This window comes from Caretta caretta, chromosome 10, assembly GCF_965140235.1.
Source record: "Caretta caretta isolate rCarCar2 chromosome 10, rCarCar1.hap1, whole genome shotgun sequence".
NCBI classification, from domain to species: Eukaryota; Metazoa; Chordata; order Testudines; family Cheloniidae; genus Caretta; species Caretta caretta.
The window spans coordinates 2,207,485-2,223,049 of record NC_134215.1 but is presented as its reverse complement, the minus strand read 5'-3'; the positions used below and the strand labels follow the sequence as shown (position 1 = coordinate 2,223,049).

At 44.7% G+C, this 15,565-nt stretch overlaps 1 protein-coding gene across 1 annotated transcript; it reads left to right on the top strand.

Moving 5' to 3' along the window:
• Positions 1 to 187: 187 nt before the first annotated feature.
• DCTN5 (dynactin subunit 5) lies at positions 188 to 15,080 on the top strand. The gene is made up of 7 exons (XM_048867023.2): positions 188 to 276; positions 2,323 to 2,391; positions 3,796 to 3,914; positions 6,721 to 6,832; positions 9,495 to 9,597; positions 10,532 to 10,623; positions 14,655 to 15,080. Exons 1-7 carry the CDS (start codon positions 229 to 231, stop codon positions 14,673 to 14,675), a joined length of 564 nt encoding a protein of 187 aa, XP_048722980.1. The 5' UTR covers positions 188 to 228; the 3' UTR covers positions 14,676 to 15,080.
• The last annotated feature ends 485 nt before the right edge of the window (positions 15,081 to 15,565 follow it).

Below are 15,565 nucleotides of genomic sequence, written 5' to 3'. Positions count from 1 at the left end.
AGCTCGGGTTGGTCGGCGTGGAAGGGGCGGCGCAGATTCTGAGAAGGGATTGGCCAGTCCGGTTTGGGCGGATGTGACGCCACCGGCAAGCCTGGCGAAGATGGGCTGTGCTCGCGGGGAGGCCGGAAGCGGCGGTACGGAGGCCGAGCGGGGATTGGCTGGGGGGGGTCATGGCGGGGAGGAGGCGGAAGCGGAAGCGGAAGCGGGGAGGCCGGAAGCGGCGGCGCCATGGAGCTGAGCGAGATGCTGTATAACAAGTCCGAGTACATCGAGACGGTGCGGCGCCCCGCGGGCGGACGAGCAGTGGGCGGAGCCGGGGCAGCGCCGGGCCCGAGCTGGGCCCCCGGGCGCGGCCCTGGAGCCGGCCGGCGAGGAGCGGATCTTTCCCCTGCGCCCCAGCCGCTTGTTACAGCGCCCAGGGGCGGCGCTCCGTGAGCAGCCGTGGGGGGGGGTCAGACCGGGCCCCGACCGGGCCCCGGAGCCCGACTCCGACAGTGAAGCCTCTGCCCCTGGCCCGAGGGAAGGAGCAGGGCGATTATCAAGTGGTCCATCCCCTGCCCTACAGCCCCAGCTTCTGGCAGTTGGAGGTTTAGGGACGCCCCGAGCACAGGGTTGTGTCCAGTGGCTAATAGCCGTTGATGGACCTATTCTCTGTGAACTGACCTGTTTTTAACCTAGTTATACCTTTGGCCTCTGCAACAACCCTGTTAACAAGTCCACAGGTTGACTGTGCGTTGTGTGAAGAAGTCTTTTTTGTTTGTTTTTAATCCTGCCTTTTCATTTCAGCGGGTGACCCCTCATTCTTGTATTATGTGAAGGGGTAAATAACACTTGCCTGTTCACTTTCTCCACCTCTCTAGCGTCTCCTCCCTAGTTGTCTCTTTTGAAGCTGAACAGCCCCACTCATTTTAATCTCTCCTTGTATGGAAGCTGTTCTATGCCTCCCTGAATTTCTGTTGTCCTTGTCTGTACCTTTTCCAATTCCTACAGATACACACACTCTTTCTTTCTCCCCCTTTCTGAGATAGGGGAGACCAGACCTGCAGGCAGTAGTCAAGGTGTGAGCACACCATGGGTTTATGTAGGGGCATTATGATATTTTCTGTTTTATTAGTTGTCCCTTTTCTAATGATTCCTAACATTCTGTTCGCTTTTTTGACTGCTGCTGCACGTTGAGCAAATGTTTACAGAGAACTATCCATGACAACTCCCAAGATCTCTTTCATGAGTGGTAACACCTAATTTAGAATCCATTATTGTTTCCAGTGTGCATTACTTTGCATTTATCAACAGGAATTTCATCTGCCATTTGGTTGCCAAGTCACTCAGTTTTTTGAGATCCCTTTGTAACTCTTTGCAGTCAGCTTTGCACTTAACTATCTTGAGTAACTTAATATCATTTCCAAATTTTGCCACCTCACTGTTCATCCCCTTTTTCCCATTATTTATGAATATGTTGACAGCACAAGTCTCAGTATAGCTTCTTGGGCGGCCCCTGCTATTTGCCTATCTCCATTGTGAAAACTGATCATTTATTCCTGCCCCTTTTTCCTATCATTTAACCAGTTAGTCATCCATGAGAGAACCTTCCCTCTTATTCCGTGAATGCTTAGTTTGCTTTATTTCCCAGAACTCCCACAGGAGACATGGCTCCTGCCCTAAAGAGCATCCAGTCCAAGGCTGGTCTTGACAGATCGGTATGGAAGGATTGCAGAGCGGACAGGAGGATGCAGGTCCTGGTCTCTGCATCTGTTCTAGGTGCATGCAGGTTTTGGTATACAGGGCATCTGGGCAACCCTTGCCTGTGGGAGCTCCCACTCCAGAAGAGCAGGCTGCACTGGGAGGCCCAAAGGAAGGCGTTATCTGAGATTTTAAAAGTCTCTTTTTCGTCTTAGTAGAGTTTTTGTTTTTCCTACTTGCAGGCCACCAAATCGGGGGCGTTAGGAGAGAGGAGTATGACAAGGGTTATGGCCTAGCACATCTGTCACTTCTTCCTTGTATTCTTTAAATTACAATATTACCGTCTTGGAGCAGAGTCCCAATGGAAGATTGACTGCCAGAAGAGAGTCCGAAGAAGAGATTCAATGGAGGACAGTTGACTATTCAGCTGACACTACATTGGATCTTGCCTAAGGATTAACATCCAGGAGTCCTGGAGGCAACGTGAAAGCATTCTGTTTGCAAACTGTGTGTTATAAAATTCTGTAATGAAGGTTCATTATTATAAAGGACCCCACACAATCCACAGATATAATAAGACGTTTGTATCACAAGGCTGTATTTCTGTCACTGATCGTCTCTCTGTCTCTTGGTTTCCCTCAGGCATCTGGCAACAAAGTCAGCAGACAGTCAGTGCTCTGCGGAAGCCAGAACATAGTTCTGAATGGAAAGGTGGGTAATACCAAGTCACCGGTGTACTTCTTGTAAAATCAAGCATTTCTGTGGTTTACAGTCAAACTCTCATGTGATAAATTGTATAATCAACTGTTTGACCACACTTTGATTTGTTATTAAATATAGTCAAGGCCAAATACCCAGTGTCAGATTTATTAATATGGTACAGGGAAAAGGTTCTACACAGTACAGTCTCCAAGAAGCCAAGCCATGCAGTGATGTTACATTCACCTTATGCGAATGGTGTGCTCCCCAAGTTACACATTTTAGCTGGTATTATTTACATGATGAGTTTACAAGTTGTATATCTCTTTACATGTCACTAAAATCTAACCCGTCAGTTCCATCCCTGCCCATCTTGGCTAATAGCCATTGATAGACCTATACTCCATGAACTTATCTATTTCTTTTTTGTCCCAGTTCCCTAGTTTCTTGTCCTGTTCCTTCCTTATCTTTGCTTTGGATACTAGCATTCAAGGTACTGGTCCGTGAGGGTACTTCGCTAACTTGTACTAAGACATACAACAAATGTATCTTGATTTTTGATGTTTCTTAACTACTTATACCAAATGCTTACTTCAGCAAATGCAAGTAGTAGTTATGGGATACAGAGCATAATTGTACAGGGTTATGGTATAGGCCAGTTTAGATTATATTACTGTTGCAATATTTGGGCTTACTATTAGTGCTTAATGCATACATATATATATATGCGCGTGGATAATAGATAGATTCCAAGACCAGTAGGGACCACTGTGATCATCTAGTCTGACCTCCTGCATAGCACAGGCCACAGAACTTCCCCAAAGTAATTCCTAGAGCAGAGATTTTACAATAATATTCAATCATGATTTTAAAAATGTGGGTGATGGAGAATCCTCCACAATCCTGGGTAAATTGTTCCAGTGGTTCTCACAGTTAAAAAATTTACACCCTTATTTACAGTCTGAATTTATCTAGCTTCAACTTCTAGCTGTTGGATCAATTGCAGTACTGGGTTCCAAAATCTCTGCACTCGCTGTGTAGCCTTTGGGCAAGCTGCTTAACCTTTCTGTGCCTCAACCTGACTATTAGTGGAGTGGAAATAAGAACTGAACCCTTTGTATGGTGTCTTGAGGCTTCATTAATTTGTCTTGGGATGCTCTCATGAAAGGGACTTTAACAGTGAATCTGCATTTTCTATTCTTATTCATGTGGTTTGCTCTATAGGGCCACAATTCATACACTAATATGTGCTAGTGATACAAGTTGGTGTTCCTTGGGCCCAACTGAGTCCTGCTGTAAGATATAATTTCATTGAAATTACACTAGTGCTCAGTGTGGCCCCATATATTATAATAAAGCTACTGAAAACATTGGCAGAACTTGAACTCGTTTGGCTCTGTTTCTCTTGTTTCCTAGACGATAGTTATGAATGATTGTATCATTCGTGGTGATCTGGCAAACGTAAGAGTTGGACGCCACTGTGTTGTGAAAAGCCGCAGTGTCATCAGGCCGCCTTTCAAGAAATTCAGCAAGGGGTAGGAGTTTATATTTCTTCTGTGCTATGCTGTGAGGCTTGTTAAACTGAAAGGTGAACTTAGAAGCTTTGGATTTGCTAAGAGCTGAACTCAGGGGACTGTTTCTCTTGCTACGGTTTTGCATAAATCCTCCTAAGTCAGCATTTTCTCCTATTCCCTGCTCTGCTTTGTGAGTCAGTAATCCTGTTAAATTGCAGCATGGAAATCACTAGACTGAACTCGGACATGTAGGTGAAGGAGAGGCTGACGTATTTATTTAAAATGTATATATTTGCCATCTTTAAGTCTAAATATATTTTGCTAGTGGTTTGGATTCTTAAACAATTCTGTTTAAACTTTTCAGTTCACCTTTTAAAAATACTTACTCATTTTCTAAGGCCTGAATGCAGCCTGGGACTAGCACATACTCTTCCAATGCACCTCAGCCAGATCTAACTATATTAATACCATATTTTAATAATATCTACAAAGGAAGAGTCTTGCATTGTACAATATACATCTCAGATCTCTGGTACTGGAGATAACTAGGCTGGAATATTATTTGTAGGGTTCTGTTTATTTGTCCTTTGGCGTCTGTGGCTATTTAACATGCATGGAAAAACATCTCCAAACTGATCCATCAGGCTACTATACTTCCTTCTTTCAAGACCAGCCTCTGCCCTGGATGCCTATAGGAAATCAGCCAGTTAATGATAACTAGATTGTAGAGCAGTTGAGCATACCAAGTGGTTGTTTATTTGTAACAGAAAAAGATGTGTATCTAAAAATGTGTGTGTGTTTGTATGTTAGTTGTCATGTGTGGCCCAATCCTGCAATGAGAGGTGGACCAGGGATCCCTGCACTCACATGAAGCTCCATCTGAATGCAGTGATTGCTCATGTATACACATTGCAGGGTCCAGGGCTTTAGATACCATATTCCAGCAATAGTCTCCCAGAGTTGAGGAATTTCTAATATAAACTGCATGCTTGAAATTAATTTAACTTTAAAATGCCCTGTCGGACTGACTTTCTTCATCAAAAGAAGCAAAATAGACACAACCATTTTTTTCCCCCTTTGCAGTGGGTCTCTTATGACCCACTTGTATCTAATACCTTGACTGAAGCATTGGCAAAAGAAATCCCTAAAGATTCCCATGTCTAAATGCACACTCAACCCACTGGCCTTTATTTACATCTAATCCGAACATAGAGCTGTCCTTTGGGACCATGTATCACCTATAGATATTTTGAATTAACCTTCGTACCCAGTCATGGGCTATTATGGCCTTCTCAATGTTTATCAGTAGATGGCCGCATAAGGATTAAAATCACTTAATCATTCTGAACTTTTAGATTTCATTGATTTATTCTTCTCATTCCCGCTTCCCACTCCGGCTCTTAATTCAAAATGCTTTAACAGGCAGCTGACCTAAAGCTCCTAAACAGCACATTAAGCCCAGAAAATGTCAGACTTTGTGTGTTCAGTGTCCTAGCTGCCTTCTTGGAATTTAATAGTTAAAATTCAGTATTCAAAAGAGAACAGATTTAATGGTTTTTTTCTCCTGTGGAGTTTCAAATACAGATAGTTGCTTCATTATTTGAGCCCATTTGTGACAGCCAGAGAGGTACCTCTGCCCTGAAAAGCTTATGGTCCGTTGGGGCAGTATCACAAACCAGTTAGTGTTAATGCTTTATTCAGCCATAGCCAGCTCTCAACCTCAATCCCTGTTCCTCAGGCACAAGTGACATGCAGGGAACAAAACTGGAGTGCATCATGTGCTGACAATCTCTGGCCAGCAGCTCAGACAGCATAATTTAGAGCAACTCTTGAGCTGCGGTTTTAGGCCCCATCCAGTCCCAGGAGCAGAAAGGGGGTTTAGAGCCACTTTTTTCCACCTTCCTTCCTCTAAGTAGAGCTTAGACAGACCCAGGGATTCAGACCTTAAATTGTTTTTAAAAACACCATCTTGGTGATATTTTCATATGACCACAGAATCTTCTACTGTGACTGTTACAAGGTGCCTGGTTTGCAAACAGTTGCAGGACACAGTTTAATTCATGAGCAAATGAATGAGCACAGTCCTTGGCTGTGCCCCTAGGGATGTCCTGCTTGAATGTCCTCCAATACTCAACTTCTCAGGCAGTGCCCTAGAATCGAAGTGTCTGGTGCACTAGTAACACAGACCCATTAAAGAGCTGCTGGAGTTAGAAGGCAGCAATGCTTCAAGTTTGTAACAGTCGAGCTGGAAGGATGGTCCAGTGATTAGGGCACTAGCCTAGGACTTGAAACCCAGGTTCAATTCCCTGATGTACCATTAGCTTCCTATGTGACCTTTGGCAAGCCACACAGGCGCTCTGTGCCTCAGTTTCCCCATCTGTCCAATGGGGAGAACTGCACTGCCCTGCTCATGGGGATGTTGAGAGGATAAATACATTAAAAGATTGTGAGGTGCACAGATACTGTGGCGACGAGGGTCAGATAAGCACCTCAGACAGAATGTCCATGAAGTCTTGGCTGGCAGGACCTACTTGTATCCCTGCAGGCTGGTTTGGCTTCTCCTTGTGTGCCCTTCCCCCTCTCTCCCTGCACTAACGCCTATTACAAAAGGTTAATGGTTATCAGTTGGCTTGGTTTGAAAAGTTGCTTGATCATCATGAGGAATTAATATGAAATGCACCATCTCTGACCAGATCTGTCTTGGCTCCAGGCCCTGCCTTTGGCAAGCTGGTGAGGGTACGGACACTTACATGATTTTGGGTTTAATGGTATTGTGGATTCATCGGTGCTGCAGAGCCTGAGCAAATAACCCCTTCTCCTTCTCCAGAGTTGCTTTCTTCCCTCTCCACATCGGTGATCATGTGTTTATAGAAGAAGACTGTGTTGTCAATGCAGCCCAGATCGGCTCCTACGTTCACATAGGCAAGAATTGTGTCATTGTAAGTATGTGTGGTCAGTCTTCTTTCTTTAAACCCCTCAAATACAGTTAAGAACTTGTACTTCCTTTTGCTGGTTCAGGGCATCAGGGAAATTCCCATCCTTGGGTTAAGAGAGATGGACTAACTTTGGATTGGACCAGAGGTTTCCATACACTGGAACAGATGCTAGCCAGGGGTGATTTGTATTGCTATGGATGGTCCCCACTTTGATGACTCTCCTCATATAATACCCCCTCCCTCAGCTTGGAGCTTGAAAACTCTTTGGGGGCAGAGACTGTGCTCTTTTGTATTGAGAATGCTTCTGAAGCAAAGGAGCTACCAAAACCGTAACTGGTCCCTCAGGCTCCTGGAGCTTAGTGTGAGGAGTCTGTGCTGGACCTGAGTGCACCTCTGTTGCACGCCTTCCAGTCAGGTGTGTATGCGCTCTGCTCTACAACAGAGCTTGAGATTGGGCTTTGGGGAAGGGCAGCACATACAGCTGACTGGGAAACAGCAGGTGCTAGCAGTGTTCTGGAACTGGCACAGTAACTGAGGTCTAAAAAGTCTTGAATAATAGGCCTAAGGCAAGTGTGGAGTTTGCCTGACCACGCCCAAGGGGGTCACTTGTGTAATTGATTATGCCGTTAGTGACACTGCCTTATTTTTGTTGAGAACAACCTCTGGATTCTACATTTATACCCACTGATAATGCTAGATCCTGCAGCCTACTCAGCTGCTTCAGAGGGAAAAAGGCAGCCAGCTGTAGTTCAGATTAACCGATACACCTTACGCCAAACATGTGCCCATAACACTAGGTCTTTATCAGACATCAAACACTGCAAAGCCACATTGCCTTCTGCTCCACAGAAACCTGGAGTTGGGGAGGTGCCAGCATGTACTGCCTGGAAATGATCAAAGCTAGATGGGAAGGCAGGAATGAGCCAGTGGTATGAAGAGGGAAGAATGCAATAATGTCTTTAAATGGCTTAATGCTGACAGGCAGGAAAAATGAGGGTGGGTGTAATTAAATGTGGTAAAAAGGCCTTTCTGAGAGCTGTGACCTTATTACCTGAGACACAGAATCCCTAATATGCAGGGACACACACTTAGGTTTCAGTTCCTCAAGGAAAATGATGGCTACTTCTCCACTGTCTGGTTTATTCCCCTTCCTTGCAGCACATGGCACCTTCAGTTTCTTCTCTCCAAGAGTAACTCGTGCAGGCAGGAGAGGCCCCAAGGGCTCCTTTTTCAGAGCCAATGTCCCAGGGGTATCTCTCTCCCTCTCACAAGTCAAACCAGGCTGGAAGACTTTAGAAAAGTCTCATGAAGGAACTGAGATATCATGGCATTGTGAGGCCTCTATAGCTCCTATCTGCCTGTAATGAATGGCCAAATAATGACTCCCATTAGAAATGGCTTTCTGTATCAGTTGGCAGTTTATCATCAAGATTAATGTGCAGTTTGCTGTATCATCATTTGAATAAATGAATGTATGGAGCATTAATTGCTAATCTTTTCAGACAGGCTCCCAAGTGTCTTTGAACAGAGTGACTCTTTCAAAAAGGTTAATGTCCTGAGTTTCATTAAATATTGCAGCAATTTCAGTCTAATCGCTGTTGCCTGTTTCAAAGACATGCTTGTTCTTTTCAAACATTGTGTTTACACAAGGCTAGACAAGTGGACGTCCCTATTAATTGCTATTTGTTTCTGGGCTTTGTCTGCCTCTTTAAGCCAAATAAGAGCAGTTGGGTTATCAGCACGCATTAGCAATTGCTGATGTCAGGGTATCCAGAGGAGAGAGTGGGGCTCAGCTCAGCTCTGATATAGATAGTGCCATACAGTCAAGGTTATTGAGTACTGCAATGGGGAATATGTTGCCCAATTACTGCATGGGTAGGACTACCAATTCCAACTTGAATATCTACTTACCTGAAGTGGCTTGTTTTAATATGCAAATCCCTACTATGCATTTATGAGGAACACACAGTTTTTCCGCACAAGACAATCTCTACTAGTACGTGTTGATCTGTAAAACATTAAAGTTTGCGATGTATGTTAACGCACAAGAAGTTATTGTTGGCCAAAGCTACATAAAACATTTTTATACCTACTCAAAGTGTATGAAAGCAAATAGAAAAAACTAGTAACTGTTACTGAATGCACTAGTGATTTCTAGACTGCCAGCATGGCAGTAAGGGCTTATCGAAACTAGAACATTTTTGCTGCTTTAATTGTGCTAATATAATTTAAGGGGCATTTGCTGTTGTGTGTGGATGGAGTATAAGGGCAACATATCAGTACAGCTGATTTTGCTTCCCAAATCAGAAATAAGCTATACCAATATAAGGTAGCTTTATCCAGTATAACTGCATCTATATCAGGGCTTATACAAGTACAACTATTGGTTTTGTTTGTTTTTTTAAAAAAATCACACCCCTAACCAACATTATGCTGGTATAACTTCTAGTATAGACGAGGCCTAATAGTGAAATCAGCAATCAGAGCTGAGAGAAGAACCCTGGGTTGCAGGCAGACATCTTGCTTCTTACAGACAGCCCTCGTGTTGACTTTGACTAATAAAGAGCAGTCAGACTCACTTTTGAATATTAGAGACACGAGTAGGAGTAAGACAAAGTGTGGTGGTGGTGTTATACAATCAAACAGAATCCGGTCTTTGTTTTAGGGTCGTAGGTGTGTTTTGAAAGACTGCTGCAAAATTCTAGCCAACACAGTTCTACCCCCTGAAACTGTGGTCCCACCTTTTACAGTCTTTTCAGGCTGCCCAGGTAAAGTCCATTTAATTTTACTTCCAGTATAAATTCAGCTAACTTGTATCCTGATATTTAAAAGAAATACAACACCCTGATGTGGAGAAGGCCAGGTAGGCTCCTTGGTTGCACTGTCTTATAGTAATAGAGTTGGGGGGAAGTGCTCAGTGAACTGAAAAGTAACAATTCTAACCAATGGACCTCACTGTCTGAGGATATTATTGGGACAGGAGCTTAGTAGGAGTAAGCATAGCATCTGCGCATTCAATAGCTAGGTTAATACGGCTAGGGCTTGTCAGTCTGATTGCCAGCTCGGACCATTCTTAGTTACAGAATTGCTTCCTATCAGAGCTCAGAATCAGCAACATGACCAATCAAGCATCCAGCATTCCACAAGCAGTTCTTCTTTGGCATCAAGAGTCTCCTTCTCTTCTCTGCCATATGCTCTGGATTTGCGGGTGCCTCCATAAACACAGCTGGAGAGAATTCTGTTAGACCACTGTGCATGTGCTACATATATGGGGAGAGGCTCCTGTTAGACTACCCCTCTGTGCTGGTACAGAGCCCACCCCAACAGCACTGCTGACCATACTGGAGGTGTCAATGTTCCAGTCATTTGGAAACAGCAGTGGTGGAAAGGTCAATGTAACCTTTGTTACTAGCCTTCCTTTAGGAAAGAGCTTTCATGACCCTTGTTTATCTAGGATGGGTGTAAGCTCTTAAGAGATCTAGCTGGAGACAGACTGCCTTACTGCATCTCTTAGGGGATGATAGGGGAAGCCACACTTTTGTATTGATCTACATGAGAGCAGTGTCCCTACACAAGCCCATGGGTTGCTCTATATACTGCAGGTTAAACAGCATAAATACTAGTGGAGAAGCTGAATAAAACTCTTCAGGCTCACTGCTTCCCAAGAGAACACTTGCATTCATGCTCTTCTTGGTTTTTCAGGGCTCTTCTCTGGAGAACTCCCAGAATGCACCCAAGAGCTGATGATTGATGTTACAAAGAGCTATTACCAGAAGTTCTTGCCACTTACTCAGGTCTAGTAGCCAATTTACTGTGTTTCAGAGAAGTGAAGGCACTACAGGGAGCTTTGGGGGATGGGAGGGATGTTTAATGAGCTCTGCTGTTTGGAGTGGCATGTCCCCGCTCTGTGCTGTTAACACTACAGCTCCAGCAAGCAGAACCTTGTGAAAAGTTCCTATGTCATGTTTAAACTTCGTATATTTGCTCAAATGTATTTCATTCCATGTTGTTTGGGAGGTGTGCCATTCGACATTTTGGGGTTGGAGTGCAGTTACAATTCCCACTAGATTAATGCATCCTGCTGCAACTGAGCAATGAGGCAGGATCGTACTGTAAATACTTCCTAGCCAAAGTGAATTGCACACATCTGTTCTATTCAGCTTCAAAGCCATTGTGTCTGACTCTTAGAAATAACCTTCATTCTTGAACAGAGCGGCTGTGTGGCCAACGTCTTCATTAAGGGTGACTACTGTAAATACTTACTCTGTCCAAGTAAGAGCCAGGATTTTCCTTCATCTCCCCTCTAGCCCGTGGACCGACATTCTCTCCCACACTAAGAATAGAACATCCTCTGCCTCCCTTGGCTACTGAAAAGCTTGAAGCAAGCTTAGCTTCCCTGACTCCTACCCCACAGGCCTATGGGCCGAGTCTTGGCTTTCTCTGCCCTGTGTGAAGGGACACGTCTCATCATCTGGTTACTTCCAGCAGTAGGGACATTTACCTCCACTAATCCCAGACGCCTTGCAGGGTTAGTTTTCACAGCTGATGCCCATTTTCCTTCTGAGCATCATGCAGCTCAGAGTCAGATGGGATTACGGAAAGAGGGTGCCCCCTGCTGCATTGAATTATCTGGAACCAGAAGTGGGAGCATGTGGCATTTGTCCAGGGTTGCAGTGCTGCAGGGGGGCACAGCCTATTGGCAGCTCTTACTTGCAATGTAAAACTCACATGAAAAAATCAAATCCCTAGAAAAAGTAGCGTCTGAACAAATGCCAAAATGCCACTCTAAACATAATTCTTATGGAGGTAGCCTGTGTGCCTAATTCACATAAGGCTACAAACTCCACACACTTGACTCCTGTAGGGTGGGCCCTGCCAAGGATAAACAGAGTCTCCTCATGTTAGATTGTATTCAAACTTAACATTTCCCCTTCCCTGCTGAACGTGGGGGCCTCTGTAGGGTATCTTACATGGACCGGGGAGCCAGGGTGCATGGCAGTAGTGTTGTAGGCATGCAGTGGTGAGAATAGTAGCGACGGGCCTTTAGCTGTTTTGTCTCACGTAGGGCTCTGACACACATTAACTAGCAGCTATATAAATACTAAGTGTGTTGTAACTACGGTTAATCAAATGTAACACCACTGTCTGGTTTGTTTGTATTTTTTACTGTACATAAATTAAAAGCCTCTTATATGGGTCAAGTGACTTGAAAGTTGTAACTTTCCAAGTCCAATTGCTCTGAAAGCAAAGTAAGCTTTCTGCCAAGGGCACTGAGTTCCTGCTGTGTTGATGGACTCATTCCACATTCTGTTGTTCAGAGAGAGGCACCTGAACGATTTATTATCAGGCATTTAGTTTGAGTGCATTAAAGAGCCTTTTGCATCACCAGAAACAGAATAACTTGTGCTGTTGCTGTCCGTTTCACCTGTATACCTAGAAACAGAAAAATGAAATTCTAGGGCCACTGACAGGAAACTGTCCTGAAAAACTCTGACAAACACTGACCTTGCACAAAACTATTCACTCAGCTTTAATGTGATAACAGGCCCCAGCCAAAAAAAGACTACTAACTCCAGCCAGGCAGAGAACGGAAGGTGGGTATAAACAGTTGATGAAGGTAAGAACCCTCCAATTTTGCCAAGTAGCAATTAAAAGAGGCAGTGGTAAAGGCATCCTTTAAAAACTGGAATTCCAACCCGAGTGAGGAAAATAGAAAGAATCATGAACTCTGGCAAATCAAATATAATTAGGCAGGTCAAAAAAGAATTTGAAAAGCATCTAGCAAAAGACACAACCTAACTAACAGCAATTTTTTTAACTATATCAGAAGCAGGAGGCCTCTCAAACAAGCAGTGGGGCCACTGAAAGACTGAAGTGCTAAATGAGCACTCAGGGAAGACAAGGCCAGTGCAGAGAAGCTAAATGAATTCTTTCCATCAGTCTTCACTGCAGAGGATGTGATGGAGATTCCCACACCTGAGCCATTCCTTTTTAGGTGACAAATCAGACATTTTCCCTGATTGAGGTGTCAATAACTGAGTTTTTGGAACAAATTGCTAAGTTAAACAGTAATAAGTCACCAGTATCAGATGGCTTTCACCTATGAGTTATGAAGGAACTCATGTGAAATTGCAAAACTACTGACCGTGGCATGTAACCCATTGCTTCAATCAGCCTCTGTACCAGGTGACTGGAGGAGAGCTAATGTGACTGATTTTTTTAAAAAGGCTTCAGAGATAATCCTGGCAATTACAGGCTGGTAAACCTAACTTGAGTACCAGGCAAATTGGTTGGAACTCTAGTGAAGAACAGAATTACCAAATACACGGATGGACATGATGTGTTGGGGAAAAGTCAACAAGGCTTTTGTAAAGGGACATCGTGCCTCACCAATCTATTAGAATTCTTTGAGGTTGTCAACAAGCATGTGAATAAGAGTGATCCAGTGGATATAGTGTACTTGAACTTTCAGAAAGCCTTTGCTTAACAGCTTTTGGTACGGGACCTTGTCAAAGTGAGCAGTCATGGCATAAGAGGGGAAGTCCTCTCATGGATCCGTAACAGGTTACAAAATAGGAAACAAAATAAATGGACAGTTTTCAAAGTGGAAAGAGGTAAATAGCAGGGTCCCCCAAGGATCTGTACTGGGACCACTGTTATTCAACATATTCATAAATGATCTGGCAGAAGGGGTATACAGTGAAGTGGCAAAATTTGCAGATGATACAAAGTTACTCAAAATAATTAAATCCAAAGCTGTGAAGAGTTACAAAGGGATCTCTCAAAATTGGGTTACTGAGCAACAAAATGGCAGGTGAAATTCAGTTTTTGGTTTAAACCCACTTCCAGAGGTCTCTTAACACTTTGGTCCTGCATTGGCTAACCAGATCCATTTAGTGGGTGCAATTGTATTTAAGTAAAGTTTAAGAAACCCTGTGAAACTGGGCCTGGAGCCAGATGTTGCTGGAGGCTTAAAGAGCTTTACTGTACATTTCTCTTTGGGTGACCTTGCCTGAGTTTAGTGTGATGAAAAGGTGACGATGGGCCAGGGCCTGCTGCCTTTTCACCTAAGCAGAGCAAGTATTAAGTCAGATGTTCTTGGCATGGGAGGACATTGTGTCCTGTTGCTAAGTGAGCTTAACTGCTGAAAGGATTTGACCCTCCTGTCTATTCCCCTCATGGCCTCTCCATAGAAAAGCAAGAGTTATGTACTCTGCAGCTGTCAGGCACGTGCACATAGATTGACGCCTGGAAGATCACATGCCCAGACACACAAACTGCTGAGCTTCTTGCATTATCACATGGAAGTTAGACATGGAGTAGCTGCAATAACATGTTAAGTCACGTTGCAGAGTGGCACCGATGCTACCAACCATCTCTTTGCTGACTGACCAAGGCAGCTCTATGCTTGGCAAGAGAGGGCCAGCAGAAGGGTCCAGCTCTATGCATGTTACCATGATGTCCATGTCTTCAGAGTCTCAGCACCACACAGGGCCTTTCACAAGGATTTCTTGATTGGTGACCACACCTGGGCATCGTGAAGTTAGTAAAAGGGGAAAACCCCTCTGGAAGATGGGAGCTACTTTTGGATGGTAGAATTAAGGGGGTGTAGTCAAAAGCCATTTGGATGAGTGAGGGGACGTGCCATGGCTCTCCACGCACCAGGATAGCGCTATCTGGTGCTGTGGGGTGTTAGTCCAGCTGTCCAGCCGGGGCCTGCAGGTGCAGGGCTGCCCAGGCACATGTCCGTGTGGAATCCCCTTTTATCATACTGAGCTGCCACGCTGCTGCCTCAATGACCATCTGTTTTGTTGTCTTTGTTAAGGTGGCCTCTGCCAGGGCCTAAAGACCAAGTCACCAGCGAAGACCTCACAAACGCAGCCCTGTTAAAATCCCCTAGATCTGGCCCCTTTAACCTGCATCCTCTGGAGCATCGCTCTGTCCGGGCTCGTCTCTGAACCTCTACCTGCCGGCTGGCTGCACTAACTCGAATGATGAAGTGTTCCTAGGTTGGTGCCTGTCACCATTGCCTCCTGGGAGTTGTAGTTTCCTGGTGTCTACAATTAGCCTGATACAGTAGAATGAACCACAACTTCCAAGAGGAGGCTTTGCTGCACAGCTCTGGAGCAAATGGAGCTAGTTGGCTTTGGGGGCAATGGAGACTCCGCTACTGGATTCCTCTGTTCAGGAACCTTTTAAAAACATTCTCACTTGCTTAAACAATAAACCAACCCTGCATTCTGCCACCATACTGCTTTGTGGGCCATAAATGCCCTGCCCTTGAAGGGCCAGGGCTGTTGGCAGCATTACGCCATGCTCAAATGCTTTGTTTGAAGTATAAACAGGGCTCAGAAACTTAACAAAAATCAGAGCTTTAGGAAGCTGCCTTCTCCCAGCTTGTGCTTCCACGATAGCTGGGGTCAGCCACAAAGGAGATTTCACTATCGCTCCAAGCCTTGTGAGCATTGTGTAACTGCTGGCTATCATAGGGCCCTGCCACAAGAGGAATGGGCCCCAGGAGCATTGGTGGGGGTCAGACCTGCTCTACAAAGACCAGAGCCCCCAGGCCAGGCCAGAGATTTCTTGGAACTAGTTGACCAATTGGCTGCAATATTAGTGACTTGCAGGGCCTAGTGTTGGCTCCTAACCTGTATCTAGCACTCCAGCTTCGGAAGAGCCATGAACTCTCAAGTCCTTTCTAGAAAAGATCTTAATGCCTCTAGCTTGAGGTACCAG

Bases quoted from the DNA above. Each gene is read 5' to 3' on its own strand.
- DCTN5 (XM_048867023.2), top strand. From the start codon at position 229: ATGGAGCTGAGCGAGATGCTGTATAACAAGTCCGAGTACATCGAGACG. The intron at 277-2,322 runs GTGCGGCGCCCC...GGTTTCCCTCAG, and splicing joins AGTCCGAGTACATCGAGACG to GCATCTGGCAACAAAGTCAG. The intron at 9,598-10,531 runs GTAAAGTCCATT...TTGGTTTTTCAG, and splicing joins AGTCTTTTCAGGCTGCCCAG to GGCTCTTCTCTGGAGAACTC.